The 17,153-nt window shown below is 45.6% G+C and overlaps 7 protein-coding genes across 11 annotated transcripts; 6 read left to right on the top strand and 1 right to left on the bottom strand.

Moving 5' to 3' along the window:
- The first annotated feature begins 128 nt into the window (after positions 1 to 128).
- Positions 129 to 2,309, top strand: LOC146288359 (C-type lectin domain family 4 member E-like). 3 transcript variants are annotated; one of them, XM_084697450.1, is made up of 6 exons: positions 129 to 214; positions 390 to 503; positions 706 to 969; positions 1,062 to 1,222; positions 1,569 to 1,723; positions 1,960 to 2,309. In XM_084697450.1, the coding sequence occupies exons 2-6, from the start codon at positions 395 to 397 to the stop codon at positions 2,120 to 2,122; spliced, it is 852 nt and encodes a 283-aa protein (XP_084553576.1). In that variant the 5' UTR covers positions 129 to 214; positions 390 to 394; the 3' UTR covers positions 2,123 to 2,309. The 3 variants fall into 3 exon arrangements, with proteins under 3 accessions (XP_084553576.1, XP_084553575.1, XP_084553574.1); XM_084697449.1 differs by having other exon boundaries at positions 155 to 214; positions 357 to 503; XM_084697448.1 differs by lacking the exon at positions 129 to 214 and having other exon boundaries at positions 296 to 503.
- A 75-nt stretch (positions 2,310 to 2,384) lies between these two features.
- On the top strand, positions 2,385 to 4,167 carry LOC146288358 (uncharacterized). Of its 2 annotated transcripts, none has more exons than XM_084697447.1 (6): positions 2,385 to 2,625; positions 2,753 to 2,854; positions 2,987 to 3,238; positions 3,447 to 3,610; positions 3,721 to 3,854; positions 3,933 to 4,167. In XM_084697447.1, the coding sequence occupies exons 1-6, from the start codon at positions 2,400 to 2,402 to the stop codon at positions 4,072 to 4,074; spliced, it is 1,020 nt and encodes a 339-aa protein (XP_084553573.1). In that variant the 5' UTR covers positions 2,385 to 2,399; the 3' UTR covers positions 4,075 to 4,167. The 2 variants fall into 2 exon arrangements, with proteins under 2 accessions (XP_084553573.1, XP_084553572.1); XM_084697446.1 differs by having other exon boundaries at positions 2,738 to 2,854.
- Positions 4,168 to 4,940: 773 nt separating this feature from the next.
- On the top strand, positions 4,941 to 6,666 carry LOC146288357 (complement C1q subcomponent subunit A-like). 2 transcript variants are annotated; one of them, XM_084698823.1, is made up of 5 exons: positions 4,941 to 5,047; positions 5,192 to 5,379; positions 5,589 to 5,938; positions 6,033 to 6,116; positions 6,316 to 6,666. In XM_084698823.1, exons 2-5 carry the CDS (start codon positions 5,217 to 5,219, stop codon positions 6,463 to 6,465), a joined length of 747 nt encoding a protein of 248 aa, XP_084554949.1. In that variant the 5' UTR covers positions 4,941 to 5,047; positions 5,192 to 5,216; the 3' UTR covers positions 6,466 to 6,666. The 2 variants fall into 2 exon arrangements, with proteins under 2 accessions (XP_084554949.1, XP_084554950.1); XM_084698824.1 differs by lacking the exon at positions 4,941 to 5,047 and having other exon boundaries at positions 5,084 to 5,379.
- Positions 6,667 to 7,427: 761 nt separating this feature from the next.
- On the top strand, positions 7,428 to 9,069 carry LOC146288356 (complement C1q subcomponent subunit C-like). The gene is made up of 4 exons (XM_084698825.1): positions 7,428 to 7,504; positions 7,785 to 7,958; positions 8,089 to 8,368; positions 8,608 to 9,069. Exons 2-4 carry the CDS (start codon positions 7,790 to 7,792, stop codon positions 8,870 to 8,872), a joined length of 714 nt encoding a protein of 237 aa, XP_084554951.1. The 5' UTR covers positions 7,428 to 7,504; positions 7,785 to 7,789; the 3' UTR covers positions 8,873 to 9,069.
- A 410-nt stretch (positions 9,070 to 9,479) lies between these two features.
- c1qb (complement component 1, q subcomponent, B chain) lies at positions 9,480 to 11,153 on the top strand. The gene is made up of 3 exons (XM_084698431.1): positions 9,480 to 9,699; positions 10,114 to 10,294; positions 10,460 to 11,153. Exons 1-3 carry the CDS (start codon positions 9,697 to 9,699, stop codon positions 11,017 to 11,019), a joined length of 744 nt encoding a protein of 247 aa, XP_084554557.1. The 5' UTR covers positions 9,480 to 9,696; the 3' UTR covers positions 11,020 to 11,153.
- Positions 11,154 to 12,021: 868 nt separating this feature from the next.
- Positions 12,022 to 13,300, top strand: LOC146288354 (uncharacterized). The gene is made up of 4 exons (XM_084698943.1): positions 12,022 to 12,086; positions 12,199 to 12,348; positions 12,650 to 12,938; positions 13,060 to 13,300. The coding sequence occupies exons 2-4, from the start codon at positions 12,258 to 12,260 to the stop codon at positions 13,172 to 13,174; spliced, it is 495 nt and encodes a 164-aa protein (XP_084555069.1). The 5' UTR covers positions 12,022 to 12,086; positions 12,199 to 12,257; the 3' UTR covers positions 13,175 to 13,300.
- A 133-nt stretch (positions 13,301 to 13,433) lies between these two features.
- Positions 13,434 to 16,878, bottom strand: bud13 (BUD13 homolog). The gene is made up of 10 exons (XM_084698942.1): positions 16,712 to 16,878; positions 16,294 to 16,384; positions 16,095 to 16,179; positions 15,798 to 16,004; positions 15,200 to 15,456; positions 14,925 to 15,033; positions 14,604 to 14,742; positions 14,298 to 14,488; positions 14,028 to 14,109; positions 13,434 to 13,858 (listed from the first exon to the last, which is right to left on the bottom strand). The coding sequence occupies exons 1-10, from the start codon at positions 16,852 to 16,854 to the stop codon at positions 13,765 to 13,767; spliced, it is 1,398 nt and encodes a 465-aa protein (XP_084555068.1). The 5' UTR covers positions 16,855 to 16,878; the 3' UTR covers positions 13,434 to 13,764.
- Positions 16,879 to 17,153: the final 275 nt, after the last annotated feature.

Here is a 17,153-nt window from a genome sequence, read left to right as displayed (position 1 = left end):
GGGCCCCATGAAGAAATTGCAATTTGCATATGCACACACACACACACACACACACACACACACACACACACACACACACACACACACACACACACAAACACAACCTTTGAACATCATTAGCAAACAGAACACTGAGTACAACTCTGTTGAGAACACATTTTATAAATCACTTGGTGAAGAGAAATAATCTTTTTGATACCGGCAAGATAAATAGGTAAATGTTTAATTTTGAATATACATTATGTTATGGTTTGTTTAGAACGACTCATCCTTTATTTAAAATCGCACTGCCTGAGAAAATGTTTTGTTTCCCTGAACATATTCTGTCCATCTTGCTTACATGCTAATGTTCACAGTTCTTTATATTGACCGAAGATTGCCTTGTCCAGGGTTGATGTTTCGAGAGAAAGGTTCACCCAGGTCTTACTACCCACTTCTTACAGTGGGATTAGGAGTCCTTAATGCTATTCTGCTGGTAGCAACCATTATTCTGAGTGTCAACTGTGAGTAGAATCAAATAAAATAAATGATTGTAACATGGTGTTGACACTAAATTGTTGTTTACAGCTGATTCAAATATGATACAATGCTTGTAAAAGAGCATCATTATTATAATTCCAAAATTATAATAACTCCTGCAACAACTTTTCATTACCAAATAGGAATTGAACTGTTATGGTTGTACATGGTCTCTTGAGCCCCTAGGTTACAAAGGTGGTGAAAAGAATCTTCCTTTACATCAGAGCATGACACAAATCAAGAGAGAACTGAAGCAGCTCCAAACCAACAACAGTGATGTGATCCACGAGAAGGAGACGATTCACAGAAAACTAGATGAAGTCGTCATGGACCATCAGCAAATAAGGTTAAAGGTCGAGCAACTGAGGAGCCAACACGATATCCTTCGGGTTCGAACGGATCATCTCCTAGATGAGAAGAAACATCTGCTCTCCAGCGTGTCTATTCTTGGTTAGTGAGTTGTGGTTGCATCTCCATTTCAACACATTTCCTATTACTCAAAGTCATGTTTCCTTAACTTTGGGATTTTTTTTGGGGAACAGAAGGAAACTGTGGCCTCTGCTTACCAGGATGGGATCTAGAGAAAAGCATGTGTTACTATTTTGCTACTTCTGATGACCCTCTTAACAGCTGGAAAAGCAGCAGAGATGATTGTATATCTCGTGAAGCAGAGCTAGTTGTGATAGATAGCAGAGAGAAGCAGGTGAGATTGTCAACATCAAATCCAGAACAAGAGAGTGTTGATTGAGGTTAGTTTGAAAATAACGTAAACATATATACGTACAGTACATACAGGACCGTGCAAAGGTTTTAGGCGCTATAAAAATAAATAAAAAAGTAAAGCAAAGATGCTTTAAGATATAATGAAATGAAAAGACTAAACAAAACTCTTCACCAAAATGTATACTGTCGCACAAATACAGAAGACAAAAACATACATACATGAGACGATATTCATGTAAAAAATCTCGGGTGCCTAAGAAATGTACACGGTACTGTATACGTATGGATGTATGACACATCACTTTATTTATCTGTGTTTTGCTCAGCTCTACATCACTGAGACCTTACTTGCCATGAACTTCAACTTGAGGAACGTGTACCATGCTGGATTTCATATTGGGCTCAGTGAAGAGTACACTCGGGGGACTTGGAGTTCTCAAGGGACCTGGACTTGGGTGCATGGGGCTAAGCTGTTGGAGGGGTGAGGGCAGCTTACAGCGTTGCAGTTTTATACTTTGTTTGTTCCATGGATACCCTTACAAACATGGGTTGCTAATTAGATCACAAGAGGTACAAAACATTTAGGTTTGACCTGAATCAATCGCTTTGTCTCAATAGCTCTCACCAAGCAACTGAGTCATTCGATTGCAATACCACAACGCAATGATCAGTAGCACAATAACCGCGCAATGTTTAATGACAGTCCTTTGTTTGCAGATACTGGATGGATGGGGAGCCAAATGATGCAAATGGTGGGGAGGACTGCGCTGCTACCTACCCCACTAGAAACCCCCAAAAAGCTTGGAATGATGTTCCATGTTCACATCGACTGAAATGGATTTGTGAAATGGCACCACAGAGAGCCAGAGTGTCCATATAGTTATTTCTACACCAAATGGATTAGATCATTTAAGAAACTACAGGTCAGAAGTATAAGTGTCCGGAGTTCGCCAATCAAAGTTTTGGACAAAAATCTTTGTAAAAGTAACTGTTCATTCACAGCAAAACAACAAACAAAACGTTACTTCCTAATATGTGAATTTGCAATAAATTGAGTATGTTTCTAATGATTGATCTGATTGGTAAACTGCTAGCCTTCGTGAGTAGTAACAGAACACAGATAAAACCATTGCAGTCCCATTACTAGAAAAACTGCAATGTACTGTTTACATTGTGCAATGACTGGACAAATAGTCTCCCACCTAATCAGGATCAGCAAAGTAAATGCTCGAGAGTTGAGACCAACAAAGGGACGCAGACGCAAAAGAATGGCGCATTTGGGGACGTTGTCCGAAAACAGTTTGACAACTACATACAAAAACCTAATTTGTCAAGATGATTTAAGGTCAGACGGAAATCCTCTCTTTGAAGACCAAGTACCAGGTACTGTGTAGGGAGACTTCCTGTCTGTGTATTTTGCAGTGTCTGTGCAGTTGCTTTTTACATTTAACAGATGGAAGAAGCTCATGTTGATAGTACTTGGACATATGCTCAGCGTCTTTGTTCGCAGTGGCAGCTGAGCAGAGTACACATCGTTATAGGCTGGTTGCAGGATGTCTGGGACTACTTAGTTTTTTCCTTCTGGCAGCTGATATTGCTCTTGGAGTCCACTGTAAGTCCACTGATCATTCTGAGATGATGGGGCTGGTCACGTGATGTTAAAATGATTCAATTTCTGATCCACTCAAATGAACACGTTGTGTCCTCAAGCCGGTGACTTGAGTTGTGTCTTTATTGCCGACAGATCACAACATCAGAAATAAAGAACTCTCACTTAAACACCAATTGACACAAGTAAGTAGTGAGCTGGATCAAATCCGTAGCAACATGCAAGCCAAGGACGAGGCACAACTTTCCCTAGCAATGGCACTTCAAACGCAGAGTGAAGTTTCAGTGATGCAAGAGTATGAGGAACAACAGATGAGGGACTTTGAGAACAGGATCCAAGCCCTTCAGGAGGAGCAAACAAACATGAAGTCTCACATCTCTCAACTTGGTGAGTTTGTATTTATTTTTGATAACCATATATTCTTGGGTGCGCAACATATATTTGTATCAAAACAATCATTTAATACTACGTAAAAGAAATGTGTGTATGCCCACTTTTGCTCACTCAGAATCACTCAAATTGTTTGGATTTCATTGACAATGAGCCATGCTGCAACAACTATAAAGGTTTTATGTAACTTTTTTTTTTTTTACAGAAGTGAGTTGTGCACAGTGTATGCCAGGGTGGACACTTCTGAACTCCAGATGTTACTATCTCCCTTTCTCGGACACCATTCCCCGGAAAGGATGGAAAGAAAGTAGGGACATCTGTGTTGCAAAAGGAGGAGACCTGGCAGTAGTAGATAGCTGGCAGAAGCAGGTAGACCTGGAAATTTTTAGCATTTCTTTAATTTCTTCCAAACCATACATTTTGTCTGGGTTGCAAACCAAAGGTTGTTTCCTTGTGTTTGGATATTGTGTTTACCTCAGGAGGAGATAAGTAAGTTAATATTGGCAAAGTACACCGGCAAACCAATACGCCTCAGTGGATTCTGGATTGGACTTTCTGATATTAATTCTGAGGGAAACTGGACATGGCAGAATGGAGTGAAGATGACTCAGGGGTAAGAGGTGGATACAGAATTGTAAAAATCTACCTGTTTACACGATCTTGTGAGAGAGTAACTTTGAACTCCGTCTAGGTATTGGGAAGATGGAGAACCGAATGACTACTATGAGTCAGAAGACTGTGTTGCCATCTACCCCAGGAGTAACTTTAGTAAAAACTGGAATGATGCCCCATGTACACATCCACTGAAATGGATATGTGAAAAGGCTCGCTAGTCTGAAAAAGTATTGTTTTGGCATTTTTTCATTGTTTATAAGTCTCATTGACATGATGGAACTAAGACTTCAAAATAAAAGCATAAGCATTCATTATTTGTCATGAATATCATATTTGCTACCCTCATACTTTTGATAAGTAAACTGACAAACAGGGGGAAAGAAACATCTACAGCCCAAAATGACTGTACTACACGACTGCCTGTGCATATTTTCCAGCCTGGGGAAGGCATTCTGCGTTGCATAGTTCCAACACAAGTAGTTTATTGTGGACCATGGTATGGTCATAGTTCAAGGCAAAACTCGAACCAAAACACTGATGTGTGCACAACAACAATTCTAAACTTGTACTGTTTGTAGTAGTAACAGAGAGTATACATACTTTTTCTGAGAGCCATCTATACACTGTTAATACCCACCATGACTATGTGGCCTATGATGTTCCAGACTTTTGCCAAGACTTTGTCACTGGTTACCAGGGCTGCATGGTTTATATTACAACCCCCATTCTGTAACAAGCAGCAGTTCAACACATCATTTTGCTTATTAGTCACTAGAGGGAACCAGAGTGAATATGTTGATGAATGCGCAACTGGCCATTCTGAAGCAATACACACGAAACAGTACTAATGAAAACATGTCTAACCTGGGATGGTGCAGAATATTCTCTCCTAAACTTGGTCTATGTGGAGGGGTTAACTGCGTATACAAGGTACTGCATCGAAGAGAAGACGTTATCTTCTTGTCCTGCCTTAAATTGAATACTATACACATCTATACGTCTTGCATTTATTTGTTCCTACGTTCTCCATGAAAAATATAGAAGGAAGCGAAACTACTGGCTCTGTGTGTTTGTGTGTGCGTGTGTGTGTGTGCAAGAGAAAGAGTCAGAGAGAGCCATCAGTCGGTCAATCCTTCTGAATTGCTAACCAAAAAGAGGAACGACCAGAACACTTCGGCAAGACAAGGACTGGTGAGTAAAACTCAATTCATAATCCTATGAAGGATCTAACAGTAAAGTCGTGCATAGAAACAGATAGGATTGGTCTCAGGCTCAAGTAAGGCCTGGCACAAATCTCTGGTTTGTAAGCGGTGATTCCATCTCTCTCACACTCAGGTTGAAAGCATCTCGGGGTTGGAGCATGGGAGGGTATACTGGGCTGTTGGTGCTGGTCTGTGTGACGGGGCTCCTGTCGTCGGGGCAAGGGCAGGACGGCTGCACGGTTAAGGATGGGAGACCAGGAGACACGGGGCTGTCGGGTCTGGATGGACGTCAGGGAGCCAAGGGACAGAAAGGAGAGCCGGGTGAGGTTACAGTTGTTTGCGAGCAGGCAAACTCTTTGCTCTTTTCCTGGCCAATGCTACATTCAACAAGACATTTGTGTTTTGGTGCAAGTCAAGACAGCGCATGGGAGGATAAATCTTTAGTTGTTTTTACATTTGACGTGTGCCTCTCTTTTCTTCTTTCCCCTGTCTCCCTCTTGTTTTATCTCTCCGTCACCCTGTTCTGACAGCTCAAGTGCAGCAGATGAATCAAGAGGCCCTCTCGAAGTTCAAGGGGGCGAGGGGGAGACCGGGTCAACCAGGGGACATGGGCCCTAAGGGTTACAATGGAGATGTGGGCCCCGAAGGCTCCCCTGGTGTCCCTGGACCTAAAGGCCCCCCAGGAGGGGGAGCTGGCGCCTCCCAGAATCCCCGTCCAGCCTTCTCAGTGGAGCGCACGGGCCATAGCCTTCCCCGGTACAACGACAAAATCACCTTCCAGACAGCCATTACCAGCTCCCCTGACTTCCAGATAAACACAGGCATCTTCACCTGCAAACAGCCTGGAGTCTACTACTTTGTGTTTCACGCCATGTCCAAGGTGAACCCCTTTATTGAAATCAGGGCCCCGGCATTCGTTTTGAAAGCGAAATGTTCAAGATCATGTTTTTGCCGTGTTTTGTGTGTGTTTTCAGGTGGATATGTGTCTGAAGCTACATAGTGACGACAGACCAGAGAGAAAACTGGTGTTCTGCGACTACAGCAGTGGAAAACCACAGGTCAGTCTTGAACACGTCGACATCCCAGAGAACACTGAAACACAATGTGTGTGCTACCGGCCAGTTTGTTCCCCTATACAAAGCTAATCCGTATATTGCCATGAAATTTTCGCGGACTGAAGGAAGTGCGAGAAGTTCCCCTAAGACGTTTCTGGAACAATCCCTAAATTGAATTGCCGCTGTGTTGTTGCAATGGCAGGTTTTGACTGGAGGAGTGGTTCTCACGTTGAAGATGGATCAGAAGGTGTGGCTGGAGATGTACAAGGATAAACAGTCGGACAGCATTCACACAGACACCACTGATAAAAAGATTGTATTCAATGGCTTCATGCTCTTCTCTGACACTTAATCACCTTGATGGGCCCCTCAGTTCCATGTTTGAGTCATGTTGCTTTGATATACTCAATGAACCTTTATATAAAATATGATGTGTCATGGTAACAGTGCTTTATATAAAGGCATCAAATGTGCACTTTCAGCCGTACATGTACACTGTCATTCTCAGTTCCTCAAATGAACATTTATTAAACAACAGGTTCCATTTCCATCACCACTTGTGAGAGAACTGTCTTTTTTATTTCCTACACTTGACACAGTAAATACCCAGAAATGCATAAGTGGTCATAATGGCATGTCACAGTCTCGGGGGAAACTAAAGGACAGTTAGTAGAATTTTAATCCCAGGGAGAAATGTCGTGTTAGAGTAGGATAGGTAACAGGGGGCTCAGGCTGAGCGGTTAGGGAAGCGGGCTATTAATCAGAAGGTTGATGGTTTGATTCCTGGACGTGCATTTTACGTTGTGTCCTAAGGCACTTTACCCTACTTGCCTCGGGGGAATGTCCCTGTACTTACTGTAAATCGCTCGGGATAAGACCGTCTGCTAAATTACTAAATGTACAATGTAAACGTAAACAGCAAAATACTGAAGTAAATATATAAATTGACAATGTATGGTGTACTCTAGTGTAAATATGGATAGTAGAAGGATGAATAAGAGAGGGGGAACAAGATGACTATACAAGTAAACACAGTTCATACTTAAAAAGCTGTCAATAACAGTGCTGGTTGAGGGAAAAAAACAAGGATGAGGACTTAGGGAAAGGGTCAGGGAGATATTTTTTTTACTTATACTACTTATAGCTCCAGTGTTCCTGTCAAGTTACAATACATGAGAGATAGATGTGGGGTGCCTGTGGATGACCACAGAAAGATATGTTTTAACCGTGACCGTGGACCACGAGAGATGTGAAAGTTGCTGATGAACTTGTTTTTAGGAGCTTCTGTTTTTTTGTCTCTCTGCGTTCCTTCGTTGACACATGAGACATTTGTAGTCTCACTCAGCTCGTTCTCTCAGTCGAAACCTCTCCTTACTATTTTCGACAGATAAGTAAGCATATTTCCTTTTCTCCGACGTGCTATTCTCAGTCAGTTGTGCTGTATTTTGTGTGTCGTCTCCAATGTTTGCCTTTGAATAATTCTAAGATGTGTACTTTCCTTACTTGTGATGCAACTGATTGAAGCCAAAGCGTGTCGGCTCCTTTTTTGATTCGAGATGCTCCTCTTCATTTGTTTCTCCTCCTCTTTTCTCTCCTGTTGTTTCTCCTCCTCTCTTCCCCTCTCCACTCATCCCCTGCTCTTCTGCTCTCCTCTCTCACCTGTCTCCACAGGGATTATGATGCTCCATCCCTACGTTGCCACGGGAGCCTTTCTCTCATTGATTCTCCCTGTCTTGGTCTCCACGGAGACCTGTACTAGGGTAGGAATGCCTGGACTTCCTGGCGTCCCAGGGTTTCCAGGAAGGAATGGTCGAGATGGAGAACAAGGAGAGAAAGGAGAAACAGGTTTGTTCCTGCATGCCTTCCAACACACGAGTGTTTGAATGCACAACACACGACAATCAGCTCAAATCTACAGAAAAAAATATACAATATGTCTGAGATTCCTTAGACTGTACATATCGTCTGTCTGCAGGTGTAGCAGGGGCACTGGTACAGAGTCCGGTAAAGGGGTATCAGGGGGACCCAGGAGCTCCGGGTGCCCCTGGCAAGCGTGGTAAGGGTGGAGAGAGAGGCCCCCCAGGCCCTTTGGGACACCCAGGGGATGTGGGACCCCCTGGGGGAGGCTCAGATAGATCCGCCTTCAGCGTGACCAGAGGAACGATCTCAGCGCCTGAGAAATTCAAGGTCGTTAAGTTCACGTCCGCGATCACCAACTTACACAACGACTACGACACGGAGACAGGCCACTTCAGGTGGATATTCTCTCCCTATTCAGACCGTCCGCATGTCCCTACCTGTCGGTCTAGACCGCATGGGCGTATCTAGCCCTATTTTGGGGGGGGCTGGGAACATGCCCCCAGACCCCCCTAGTTTTGCTGGGTCACAGGAAAAATTATGGGTTTTATCTAGGGGCTTAGCCCCCCCCAAAAGTGGGAACCTAGATTTGCCCCTGCTTGACCGCCTGCTGAATCGTCCTTTCTCTGTGTTGCAGATGCCGGGTCCCAGGGACCTACTACTTTGTGTACCACGCCTCCTCCGAGGACAGACTTTGCCTGCAACTCAAAGTGGACGACACCACCATGGCCGCCTTCTGTGAACTGTCCACCAACAGCGTGAGGCAGGTGAGCTCCGGGGGCCTGGCCGTGCACCTGGTAAAGGACCAGGAGGTGTGGCTGCAGACTAACGACAACAATGGCATGACTGGCAGGATAGAGGGGACCAGCGTCTTCTCCGGGTTCCTCCTTCACGCCCACTGATCTTCACGGTGACGGTCGGTCGTCCCATCCATCCACCCATCAGTCCGTCCGTTCATCCATACATCGATCCAGTGCATTGTCTGAGCGATGGTTGTTCGTTGCTTTATCCTCGAATTATTTCCAATGTAATGTCAGCAGATTGTTTTCCTTGATTGTTCTTCCCTGTCATGAGAGCAATAAAACATTTGACAATTGTTTCCTTGAGTGTCGAGTTTTTTTCTTGAAGATGAGAAGAGATAAGTTGACCTTGTCTGGAATTATTCAGAGGACAAGCTTCGGAATGACGTATCAAGGAAGATACTAACAGATCTCTTGAACAAAAACTTGTTTGTAGGATACATACAATATTGTCAGAAAATGTTTTCATTAAACTCTCCTTACATGTTGTCTTAAAATAGGACAATAACCATCAAATCATTTTAAACAGAATTTGCCTATGCTCAGCAGTTTAAGCAGAACAAATTCCGATACAGAACTCTGCTCTTCCTCATTCGGGGTACAAGTGCTGAGAGATGCGAAATGAACATAGAAAAAAGTTTAGAATTTGTTGATTAATTTCGTTTTTTCCCCCTTTGCTTTCTTCCTCTATTGAACACAGTTTCTCTTCCTCCTGAGGGGGCACATTGCTCCATCTCTGTGTGAACCACGGCATCAGTTCATCTGAGGCTCCAACGATTTGATTCTTCACTCTGGACCAGAGGAACAAAGACACACGCCTGGCACTCGTTTTGAGACACAACTCCGTAGCCCACATCGAAGACCGCCCGGTGCTGTGAGGGGACAAACCACACTGCTGGGATCTACAGGAGTTAAACAACATACTAATGGTGAGATATTCTCCCAGACGCTGCTCTGTGAAGCTCTCTCTGCACGCTAGGCCTTCTGCATATCCAGCTCTTCACTTGATGTTATCACTCGCACGACACATTTCTTTGCATTTTAAGAGATATGGATGAGACACTGATCAGACCAGGGTTAGACATGGCATTTACATTTAGTCATTTAGCAGACGCTCTTATCCAGAGCGACTTACAGTAAGTACAGGGATATTGCCCCCGAGGCAAGTAGGGTGAAGTGCCTTGCCCAAGGCAAGGACACAACGTCAGTTGGCAGGGCGGGGAATTGATCCGGCAACCTTCTGATTACCAGCCCGGCTCCCTCACTGCTCAGCCATCTGACTCCCATGCAGGGCCTGCATTTGGATCTGGATTGTAATGCGTGTGTCTGTGTGCGTACACCAGGCCTCCCAGTGGATGAGATGGTGTACTGCTGCTGTGGTCAGCGTTGTCCTGACTTCCCTCGTGACCCCTGTTGCCATGCAGACCTGTGACTCCGACCGGGGTTACCCAGGGGTGCCTGGGATACCGGGAGCTCATGGAGCTAATGGCAAAGATGGCTTGAAAGGGGAGAAGGGGGACCAAGGTAAAGTCTGCAGGACACCCAATCAAATGATGGTAACACTGTTGGATGAGGAAGGATGGCTAGTCAATTGTCTGTAGAACCCTCATGTCTGCTCTGATGCCTGCTAGACCTTTCTCTCAGAGCTGGACGGTGTGTGTGTGTTTTTGGGTATGTGTGTTTGTGCAGGTGAGTCATGGCTGGGCATGCACGGCCCAAAGGGGGAACCCGGCCTGCCTGGACCCCCAGGAAGGTCAGGGCTGAAGGGGGAACCTGGCCAGCCCGGCCCCTACGGCCCTCCAGGACCCCAAGGTCCGACTGGAGAGAGGGGTAGCACCAAGACCACCCGGAAATCCTACTTTTCTAACCAAAGGACCACCACATCGTATCCTACCAAGAACGCGGACATCTCCTTTGAGCGATCTGTCCTGAGCAGCCGTGACCCTACCCTGGCAGGCGATTTGCTCAAAGACGGGGCGTTCCAGTGTCCTATCAAGGGCGTGTACTTCTTCACCTATCATCTGACTGCTAAGACCTTGGTGTGCCTGAAGCTAATGAAGGGGAAAGAGACCAAGGTGGAACTGTGCGATTCATCGAATAACTTCATGTTAACCTCGGGCTCAGTGGTGCTACAGCTGGACGTGGATGACAAAGTGTCCCTGCGAACCACAGATTACAACGCTGTCATCACCAGGGAATTCCGCACTGACAGCACCTTCACTGGCTTCCTGCTCTTCCCTGTTCCCTAGTGCCCTTCTCGATGGCTTAAAACCATATTATTATTTTTCACAAGTCTACAATACATGCTGTGTTCCATTATTTCAAAGGCACACAATTGAAAAGTGAAAATAACGTCTATCTGAATAAACACGCTTCAAATTTATTGTAGTGTTATCTCTTCAAGCCAAGATATTCTTTGAATAAACTGATGACTGCCTGACAATAAAATTGGACTCTTATTTGATTGACATTCGTTGCAGCTCTTAGACTTACAGCCGATGATTGTCAGAGAAGCTTTCATGTGAACACCCACACAAATCCTTCTCACCAATCTCTGCACCCCTTTTAAAACTAGTGCTACCAATCCCTGCTTTCTTTTCATAGCATCCATCGACCAGTTCTGTGTTACACAATGTCCTGCATGCACCAATAACAATCTGCCATTTACTCTCAAAGAATTAAGCACTATGACAACAGGAGTAAACAAATCAAAGTTTAGAAGCTTTGTGTACAACGCCTGGGCCTGCACACAGAAAGATGTGGATCCTTGTGCATGCGAAGTACAGGACATAGTTACTTTTTCAAATGATTCCATTATCTTGAAATTCTACTACTCTTAGGTAAGCAAAGAGCAGTATGCATAACATTTCTGTTGAATTAAGTTTATTTTGGTTGCAGTTCAACTGCATCAGTTACTTACATTTGTTATGCAATTGGTATTGATGGTTGAAACTCATTTTGTATTATTACTTACGAATGATGTTTATTACAAATTAATGTATATAAACTGTCTAGGTTGTTTCTACTCATCTCCACATACAGTTTACTCTCAACATGTAACCTACTCAGATGTGTACCAGTTTGTGACCTGCCTGTCTTATTAAAAACCTAACCCTTGTTTGCTATTTCATCACCAGCCTGGTGTCAGGTTTCCTCACAGTCCAGACGATGTCCAAAGATCGTCAGGCGACCCCTGACACATCCCGCACCCCGACCCGCCCAAACACCATCCCCCCTCCTCGTGCTTGTCTACGCCCCAAACCACTCCGGCTCTTACACACGCTCCCTTGCCGAGGGGAGTTGCCTGCTCTTGCAGGTATGCAGACGAGATGTACATTAGAGCCTAATCTTCATCCAACAGATCCAGCCTCTCCTTCACGATGCTCTCTCTGTTGTACCGGCTCGCTCGCTCTTCCCCTCTGCTTTAGCCCTTCTCTCTTTGCCCTCTTCCGCAGGTCTCCTCCTCTACCCCGACACGCCAGACAAGATGGAGTCGATGACACAACAGGCTTTCCGCCCCCGACCAGGGCCACGGCCAGACAAAGGCCGGGCTCTCCAGAGTAACCTAACCTTGGAAGGTACTGTAAGGCCACTTCAACCCCCCCCCCCCCCCCCCTGACCATACCAGATTCGCCCCAAGGTTTTAGATACTGATTCTTATACTGAAAACAGAATATTTCTATGTCGCTTTTAGATTAAAAGCATCTGATAAATGACTATGTGTAAATGTGAGGTTTTCCTCCAATCCCTGACGGCAGACAACTTGGCATCTGCAGTTTGAAAGTGCTATTCTGGCCATCGTGAAAACACTATGTTGCACCCGCGTAAGGTGCGGCTCACAGTCAGCCGTTACAGAAGTATGATGACGTCGACTTGCAGGCGACCAGTGTTTCCTGACCACCCAGAGAGAGGCCTTCCACCCCCATCCTTTAGAGGGAGCCCCGCGCGCCGTGAGACGCAGGCCGAGAGGAAGGGCGGAGACGAAGGGGAAAAGGCTCGAGAAGGACGACGGGAAGGAGGGAGGTGTGGAGCGGGGCGGGGTTGGAGGAGAGAGGGAGGAGATGCTGTCTCTGTACCAGCAGGATTTCCCTCCTCCCTCCATCCCTCTGAGGAGGAGAAGTCTGTCCATGCCTCCCCCGGACAACATCGCAATCAACCCCATCCTCAGGTATGTCTGTATTTCCATTCATTCTTAAGACCCACAAATTGGTTCTGTGTGTGTCTGTGTACAGGTTTCAAATCATTCCGGAAATGGTGTCAACATGGTCGAACGCTTTGTGTGTCCACAGAGCAGAGTTCAGGACAGTCCAGAGGGACGCCTATCCGATGTGGTCTTTAACAGGATACTTCAAACCCATTGCCAGGCTGAGGGCCACAAAACAACACAGTACTTACCCTGGGTGACCCCGTTTTGTCTTCACAAACGGCAAACCTCTAGTCTAGTAGACTAACAGCATGACACTGGAATCGATGAAAAACAGTCCTGAATGAAGTAACAATCCAGTATTGCACCTTCTAGTCAATATCCCACGAGAAGAAAATAGTGGTGCTATGTGCATGATAGATAAAATAGTCATATTTATTGTTGTCTACTATGTCTGACTTTCAGTTTGTAGACGTGAATATAATACCATCACCATGAAATAACTGAATTACACTGAGATACAAAACTGATCATTTAATAAACAAATAGAAAGAACAAAATATCAGAGTTGCTGGCTCAGTAGTTCAACCAACAGTGAGGGACTGTCTGCCTGTCTGTCCGCTTGTCTGTCTGTCCACCTGTCTGTCACGATGCAGAAGAAGGCACAGCTGAACATCTCGTCCGTGTTCCCTAGTTCTCTGACTGGCCATATATTCTGTACATGTTTGTGTCTGTGCCTGGAGCGATTGATCCACTGCGTCACATGCAGATATGTTTTCATCCATGCACCCCATCCTACTTCCATCCATCCATCAAGAGAAGGTCCTTTGTTGTGTGTTCTCTCTCTCCTCTACATGTCTTCCACGCTCCACTTGTACGCCACTTCCTGCACCGCCATCTTATCAGCTATCCTGGTGTAGCGCTTCTTCTCGAAGCCGTTAGACCTGAGAAAACACACGTACGCGACCTTGCTTAAATGGTTGCCCATTCACAGCTGTACTCGGAAACATCTCAACAGGTGTACAAACGGACACCTGCGCAACAGACTCACACTCGTACACGCTTTTCTCACGCACGCACGCACTCTCACACACACTATGCGTGAGGTGCTACCTGTCCACTCCGTCCCAGCGGTAGCCCGGGTGGATGTTGAAACGGTTTGGTGGTGGGGGCGGCCCTTTATAGCGTGGTTTTTCTGGAGAGAGAAAAAATAAGGATGAAAACAACAAAAGGGGTGTTGGATATACAGAGGAATGGAGAGAGAGAGAGACAGAGAGAGAGAGAGAGAGACAGAGAGAGAGAGAGAGAGAGAGAGAGAGAGAGAGAGAGAGAGAGAGAGAGAGAGAGATGAGGTCTCTCAGGGGGTGTCGTGTCATGTCTGACCTTTGACTCCTCGTAGCTTGGAGTCCCGTTCCTTTTTGCGTCGGAGCATGGCTGCCATGGGGTCCCCATCCCTCTCCTGCTCCCGCAGCATGCGGTCCAGGTCCTCGTCGTCACGGTGCCGCGCAAAGGGCTTCTGGGCCTCGAGCACCGCGTCCTCAATGTTCTGGTTCTGCATCTGGCCCTGCACTAGGCTGCAAGATGTTCACACACATACACGCAATTTAGTCTGCCTGTGCGTTAGCCTATACAGAGAACCCAGACCGAAACGGAGAGACGCACACGGATGTCAAGATCGCTCTTTCTCACCCTTTCCCCCACTGGGCATATTTCTCGTCCTTCTCAGCCTTCACTGCAGCCTTCCTCTTCTGCTCTTCTCTCTCCACCTCCAGATCTCGTCGCTTGCCGCTCTTGTCCCTGAAAACGGTCTGGGCGTTACGCGACTGGTCTGAGGGGGAGAGGAAGCAGGCTCGGTGACACGTCGCGGTTGACAGCAACGACAAGGCGACAGTTGAACTTAAAAACGAGTAGCCTGTGTGAAATACAGTATTGTGGGAGGTGTAGGATTGGTCGAGGTGTGAAGGTGATGAGTCTGAGGTCAAGTGTATGGCTGAGGATCTGTCGACAGACCTTCTAGGGGTCGGTTGATTTTCTCCCTGCGTCGGTTCTCCTCCTGTTCTTCCCTTAGAACGTCTATGGACACCAGGCCTGCTGCCCCTCCAGATAACATCCTCGGAGCCTGAGGGAGTTCAAAAATAATAATAATAAGGATAATAATAATAATAATAAGGAAAACACACTCATGATTATAGTTTGTTTTCCTCCTCCTTGACACCTTGGGTTACAACATAGAAAGTACCAGAAGGTAAAACAGACTCTTCTTTTCCTTTTTTTTTTTTTTTTACCTGTGATTGGTCAGGCCTGCGAGGAGGGGAGAGGTCAGAGTCTGAGTCCTGTCCATGTTTGGGTCTTCTCCGGGGTGGGGATTGGTCAGAATCTGAGCATTTTGTGGATTTTGACTTCCTCCTTGGTGGTGATTGGTCAGAATCTGAGCCCGCCTTGTGCTGAGCCCGTCTTCTGGGTGGGGATTGGTCAGAGTCTGGAGAGGGCTTTCTGGAACGACCCGAGGATGAGTTGGCATTTTTCTTTGCCGGAGGGGAGTCTACAAAAATAGAAAAACCATAAGTAAACAATACTATCCTACCTTCACACATGCTAGCCTTGAAACTAGACTCAAAAGGTTTGACTTGTGTATAAGCAAAACTACAAAAAGTCAGATCATAGCCACTTCACTGGTTCCCATCCAGTTCATTACAATGGGTCTAGGTAGCTGGGAAAACGATTTTAGAGTTCAGACATTGGCCGCGTTTCCCAGATTCGTTAAGAAGCTCTGAACAAATCTGGGAAACGCGGCCATTTACTACACAATCTAGAAGCTAGTAGAAGGAGCAGGTAGGTGGAGGTGGTGAGGTTTCCGACACATGGTAGTCTGCTCTAATTGACCTGCACTCTGTGTCATCTGGTGCCTGGATTGAGACGCGTCTGGTGAGTCATGACGAGTTCTCTTAAGTGCAGAGTTGTCCGGGGAATCGTGCCGTGTCTTCCTGCCTGGCGCAGGCTCAGGTGAGTCATGGCGGGCATTCCGAGAGTCTGTACTGCCCGTGTCTTGGCCTTCCTCCTCCTCCTCCTCTTCATTATCCTCTTCATCAACTGAGCAGGGATAGGAACACTTACTAACTCAAAGTAGAACATCCAGGAAAATATATGTGTTTATGCATAAACGCACACACACAGTCTCACCTCCCATCACTCTCCATTTGGTGCTTGTGCGGAAGGCTTCTAGTTGTTTCACATCTTCTGGTCGCTCATCTATCATTTCAGCAACCTGGGAACAAACACGGTTAGAAGGTCAGAAGAAAGTTGACATAAATTTGCAAGACTGGCAAGGGTACGCAAGTGCTCCATCTATGGCGGCAACTTCAGAGATGAGGAATATTACCACTGGAGCTTCCTCTTCCTCCTCCTCGTTTTCGTTCTCCTCACTGTTCACCAGCTGCTTCCAATCTACGTCGTCATCTACTATTTTCATCCTATAGAAGTTCAAGCAACAAGTGGACCAGAGAGCAGATAACCTCAGTAGGGCTTAACACGATTGTGCTAATCCTACGCCACCACGGCATTAACAGCAACAACACACTATTAACATAGCCAGAGACAACATTACTCCAAAAGAGTGAATATAATGGCCAATTTGTTTTTTCCAGTCAATAATACGGTTACCAATGCTAAGTAGCTAAAAGTAAACTACATCTTGGTACGGCTTGTGAGCTAGCTTAGCTATTGCTACTATCTAGGCAACGTCGGTAGTTAGCTAGCGATAGGACCTGCTATTGTTACATTTTGTACTCCCTACTCACCCTCTCCCGGTGACTTTAACTCGTCTCTTTTTAACATTCTTTTGCTTAGACTTCTTCCCATCTCCATCGGCAGACAAATAGCGTTTCAGATATTCTGCTTTGGAGATGGACACTCCTTTACTGTTGCTTGTGGAGGCAGCCATCTTGAATACAGACTTCTGTAATTGTAGTACGGAAAAGTCTGAGGGACAAAAACTACAATGCGATGAGGCAAATCCTGATGGCGTGTAAACGCCTCCGACTCTTTCCGATTAGCGTCAGGCCAAATGTTCCACTAAATCTATGACGACCTAAATTAACCAAGCGTACTTAACCCAACCTTGTCCCAGGCTTCCAGACAAGGATACGTATATTTTCACAATTGCAGGGTAGTCAAGAAAAATATCTTATCTGAGACTTTGTGTATACATGCAAGATAGACAATTTGTTTAAATGGTAACAG

The sequence above is a fragment of the Hypomesus nipponensis genome, chromosome 5 (genome assembly GCF_054491055.1).
Source record: "Hypomesus nipponensis isolate SF chromosome 5, ASM5449105v1, whole genome shotgun sequence".
In the NCBI taxonomy this organism is placed as follows: Eukaryota; Metazoa; Chordata; class Actinopteri; order Osmeriformes; family Osmeridae; genus Hypomesus; species Hypomesus nipponensis.
This window is presented reverse-complemented; position numbering and strand designations above follow the sequence as displayed.

Excerpts from the sequence above, each read along its gene's own strand:
- LOC146288359 (XM_084697448.1), top strand. The coding sequence starts at position 341 with ATGCTAATGTTCACAGTTCTTTATATTGACCGAAGATTGCCTTGTCCA. Across the intron at positions 504-705 it reads CATTATTCTGAGTGTCAACT|GTTACAAAGGTGGTGAAAAG; the intron begins GTGAGTAGAATC and ends TTGAGCCCCTAG. Across the intron at positions 1,724-1,959 it reads GGGGCTAAGCTGTTGGAGGG|ATACTGGATGGATGGGGAGC; the intron begins GTGAGGGCAGCT and ends CTTTGTTTGCAG.
- LOC146288358 (XM_084697446.1), top strand. The coding sequence starts at position 2,400 with ATGTACTGTTTACATTGTGCAATGACTGGACAAATAGTCTCCCACCTA. Across the intron at positions 2,855-2,986 it reads TATTGCTCTTGGAGTCCACT|ATCACAACATCAGAAATAAA; the intron begins GTAAGTCCACTG and ends TATTGCCGACAG. Across the intron at positions 3,855-3,932 it reads GGAGTGAAGATGACTCAGGG|GTATTGGGAAGATGGAGAAC; the intron begins GTAAGAGGTGGA and ends AACTCCGTCTAG.
- LOC146288357 (XM_084698823.1), top strand. The coding sequence starts at position 5,217 with ATGGGAGGGTATACTGGGCTGTTGGTGCTGGTCTGTGTGACGGGGCTC. Across the intron at positions 5,939-6,032 it reads TGTTTCACGCCATGTCCAAG|GTGGATATGTGTCTGAAGCT; the intron begins GTGAACCCCTTT and ends GTGTGTTTTCAG. Across the intron at positions 6,117-6,315 it reads ACAGCAGTGGAAAACCACAG|GTTTTGACTGGAGGAGTGGT; the intron begins GTCAGTCTTGAA and ends TTGCAATGGCAG.
- LOC146288356 (XM_084698825.1), top strand. The coding sequence starts at position 7,790 with ATGATGCTCCATCCCTACGTTGCCACGGGAGCCTTTCTCTCATTGATT. Across the intron at positions 7,959-8,088 it reads AGGAGAGAAAGGAGAAACAG|GTGTAGCAGGGGCACTGGTA; the intron begins GTTTGTTCCTGC and ends GTCTGTCTGCAG. Across the intron at positions 8,369-8,607 it reads ACGGAGACAGGCCACTTCAG|ATGCCGGGTCCCAGGGACCT; the intron begins GTGGATATTCTC and ends TCTGTGTTGCAG.
- c1qb (XM_084698431.1), top strand. Across the intron at positions 10,295-10,459 it reads AGGGGAGAAGGGGGACCAAG|GTGAGTCATGGCTGGGCATG; the intron begins GTAAAGTCTGCA and ends GTGTTTGTGCAG.
- LOC146288354 (XM_084698943.1), top strand. The coding sequence starts at position 12,258 with ATGGAGTCGATGACACAACAGGCTTTCCGCCCCCGACCAGGGCCACGG. Across the intron at positions 12,349-12,649 it reads GAGTAACCTAACCTTGGAAG|GCGACCAGTGTTTCCTGACC; the intron begins GTACTGTAAGGC and ends GTCGACTTGCAG. Across the intron at positions 12,939-13,059 it reads GCAATCAACCCCATCCTCAG|AGCAGAGTTCAGGACAGTCC; the intron begins GTATGTCTGTAT and ends GTGTGTCCACAG.
- bud13 (XM_084698942.1), bottom strand. The coding sequence starts at position 16,854 with ATGGCTGCCTCCACAAGCAACAGTAAAGGAGTGTCCATCTCCAAAGCA. Across the intron at positions 16,005-16,094 it reads CAAATGGAGAGTGATGGGAG|TTGATGAAGAGGATAATGAA; the intron begins GTGAGACTGTGT and ends ATCCCTGCTCAG. Across the intron at positions 14,489-14,603 it reads TATGCCCAGTGGGGGAAAGG|CCTAGTGCAGGGCCAGATGC; the intron begins GTGAGAAAGAGC and ends AACATCTTGCAG.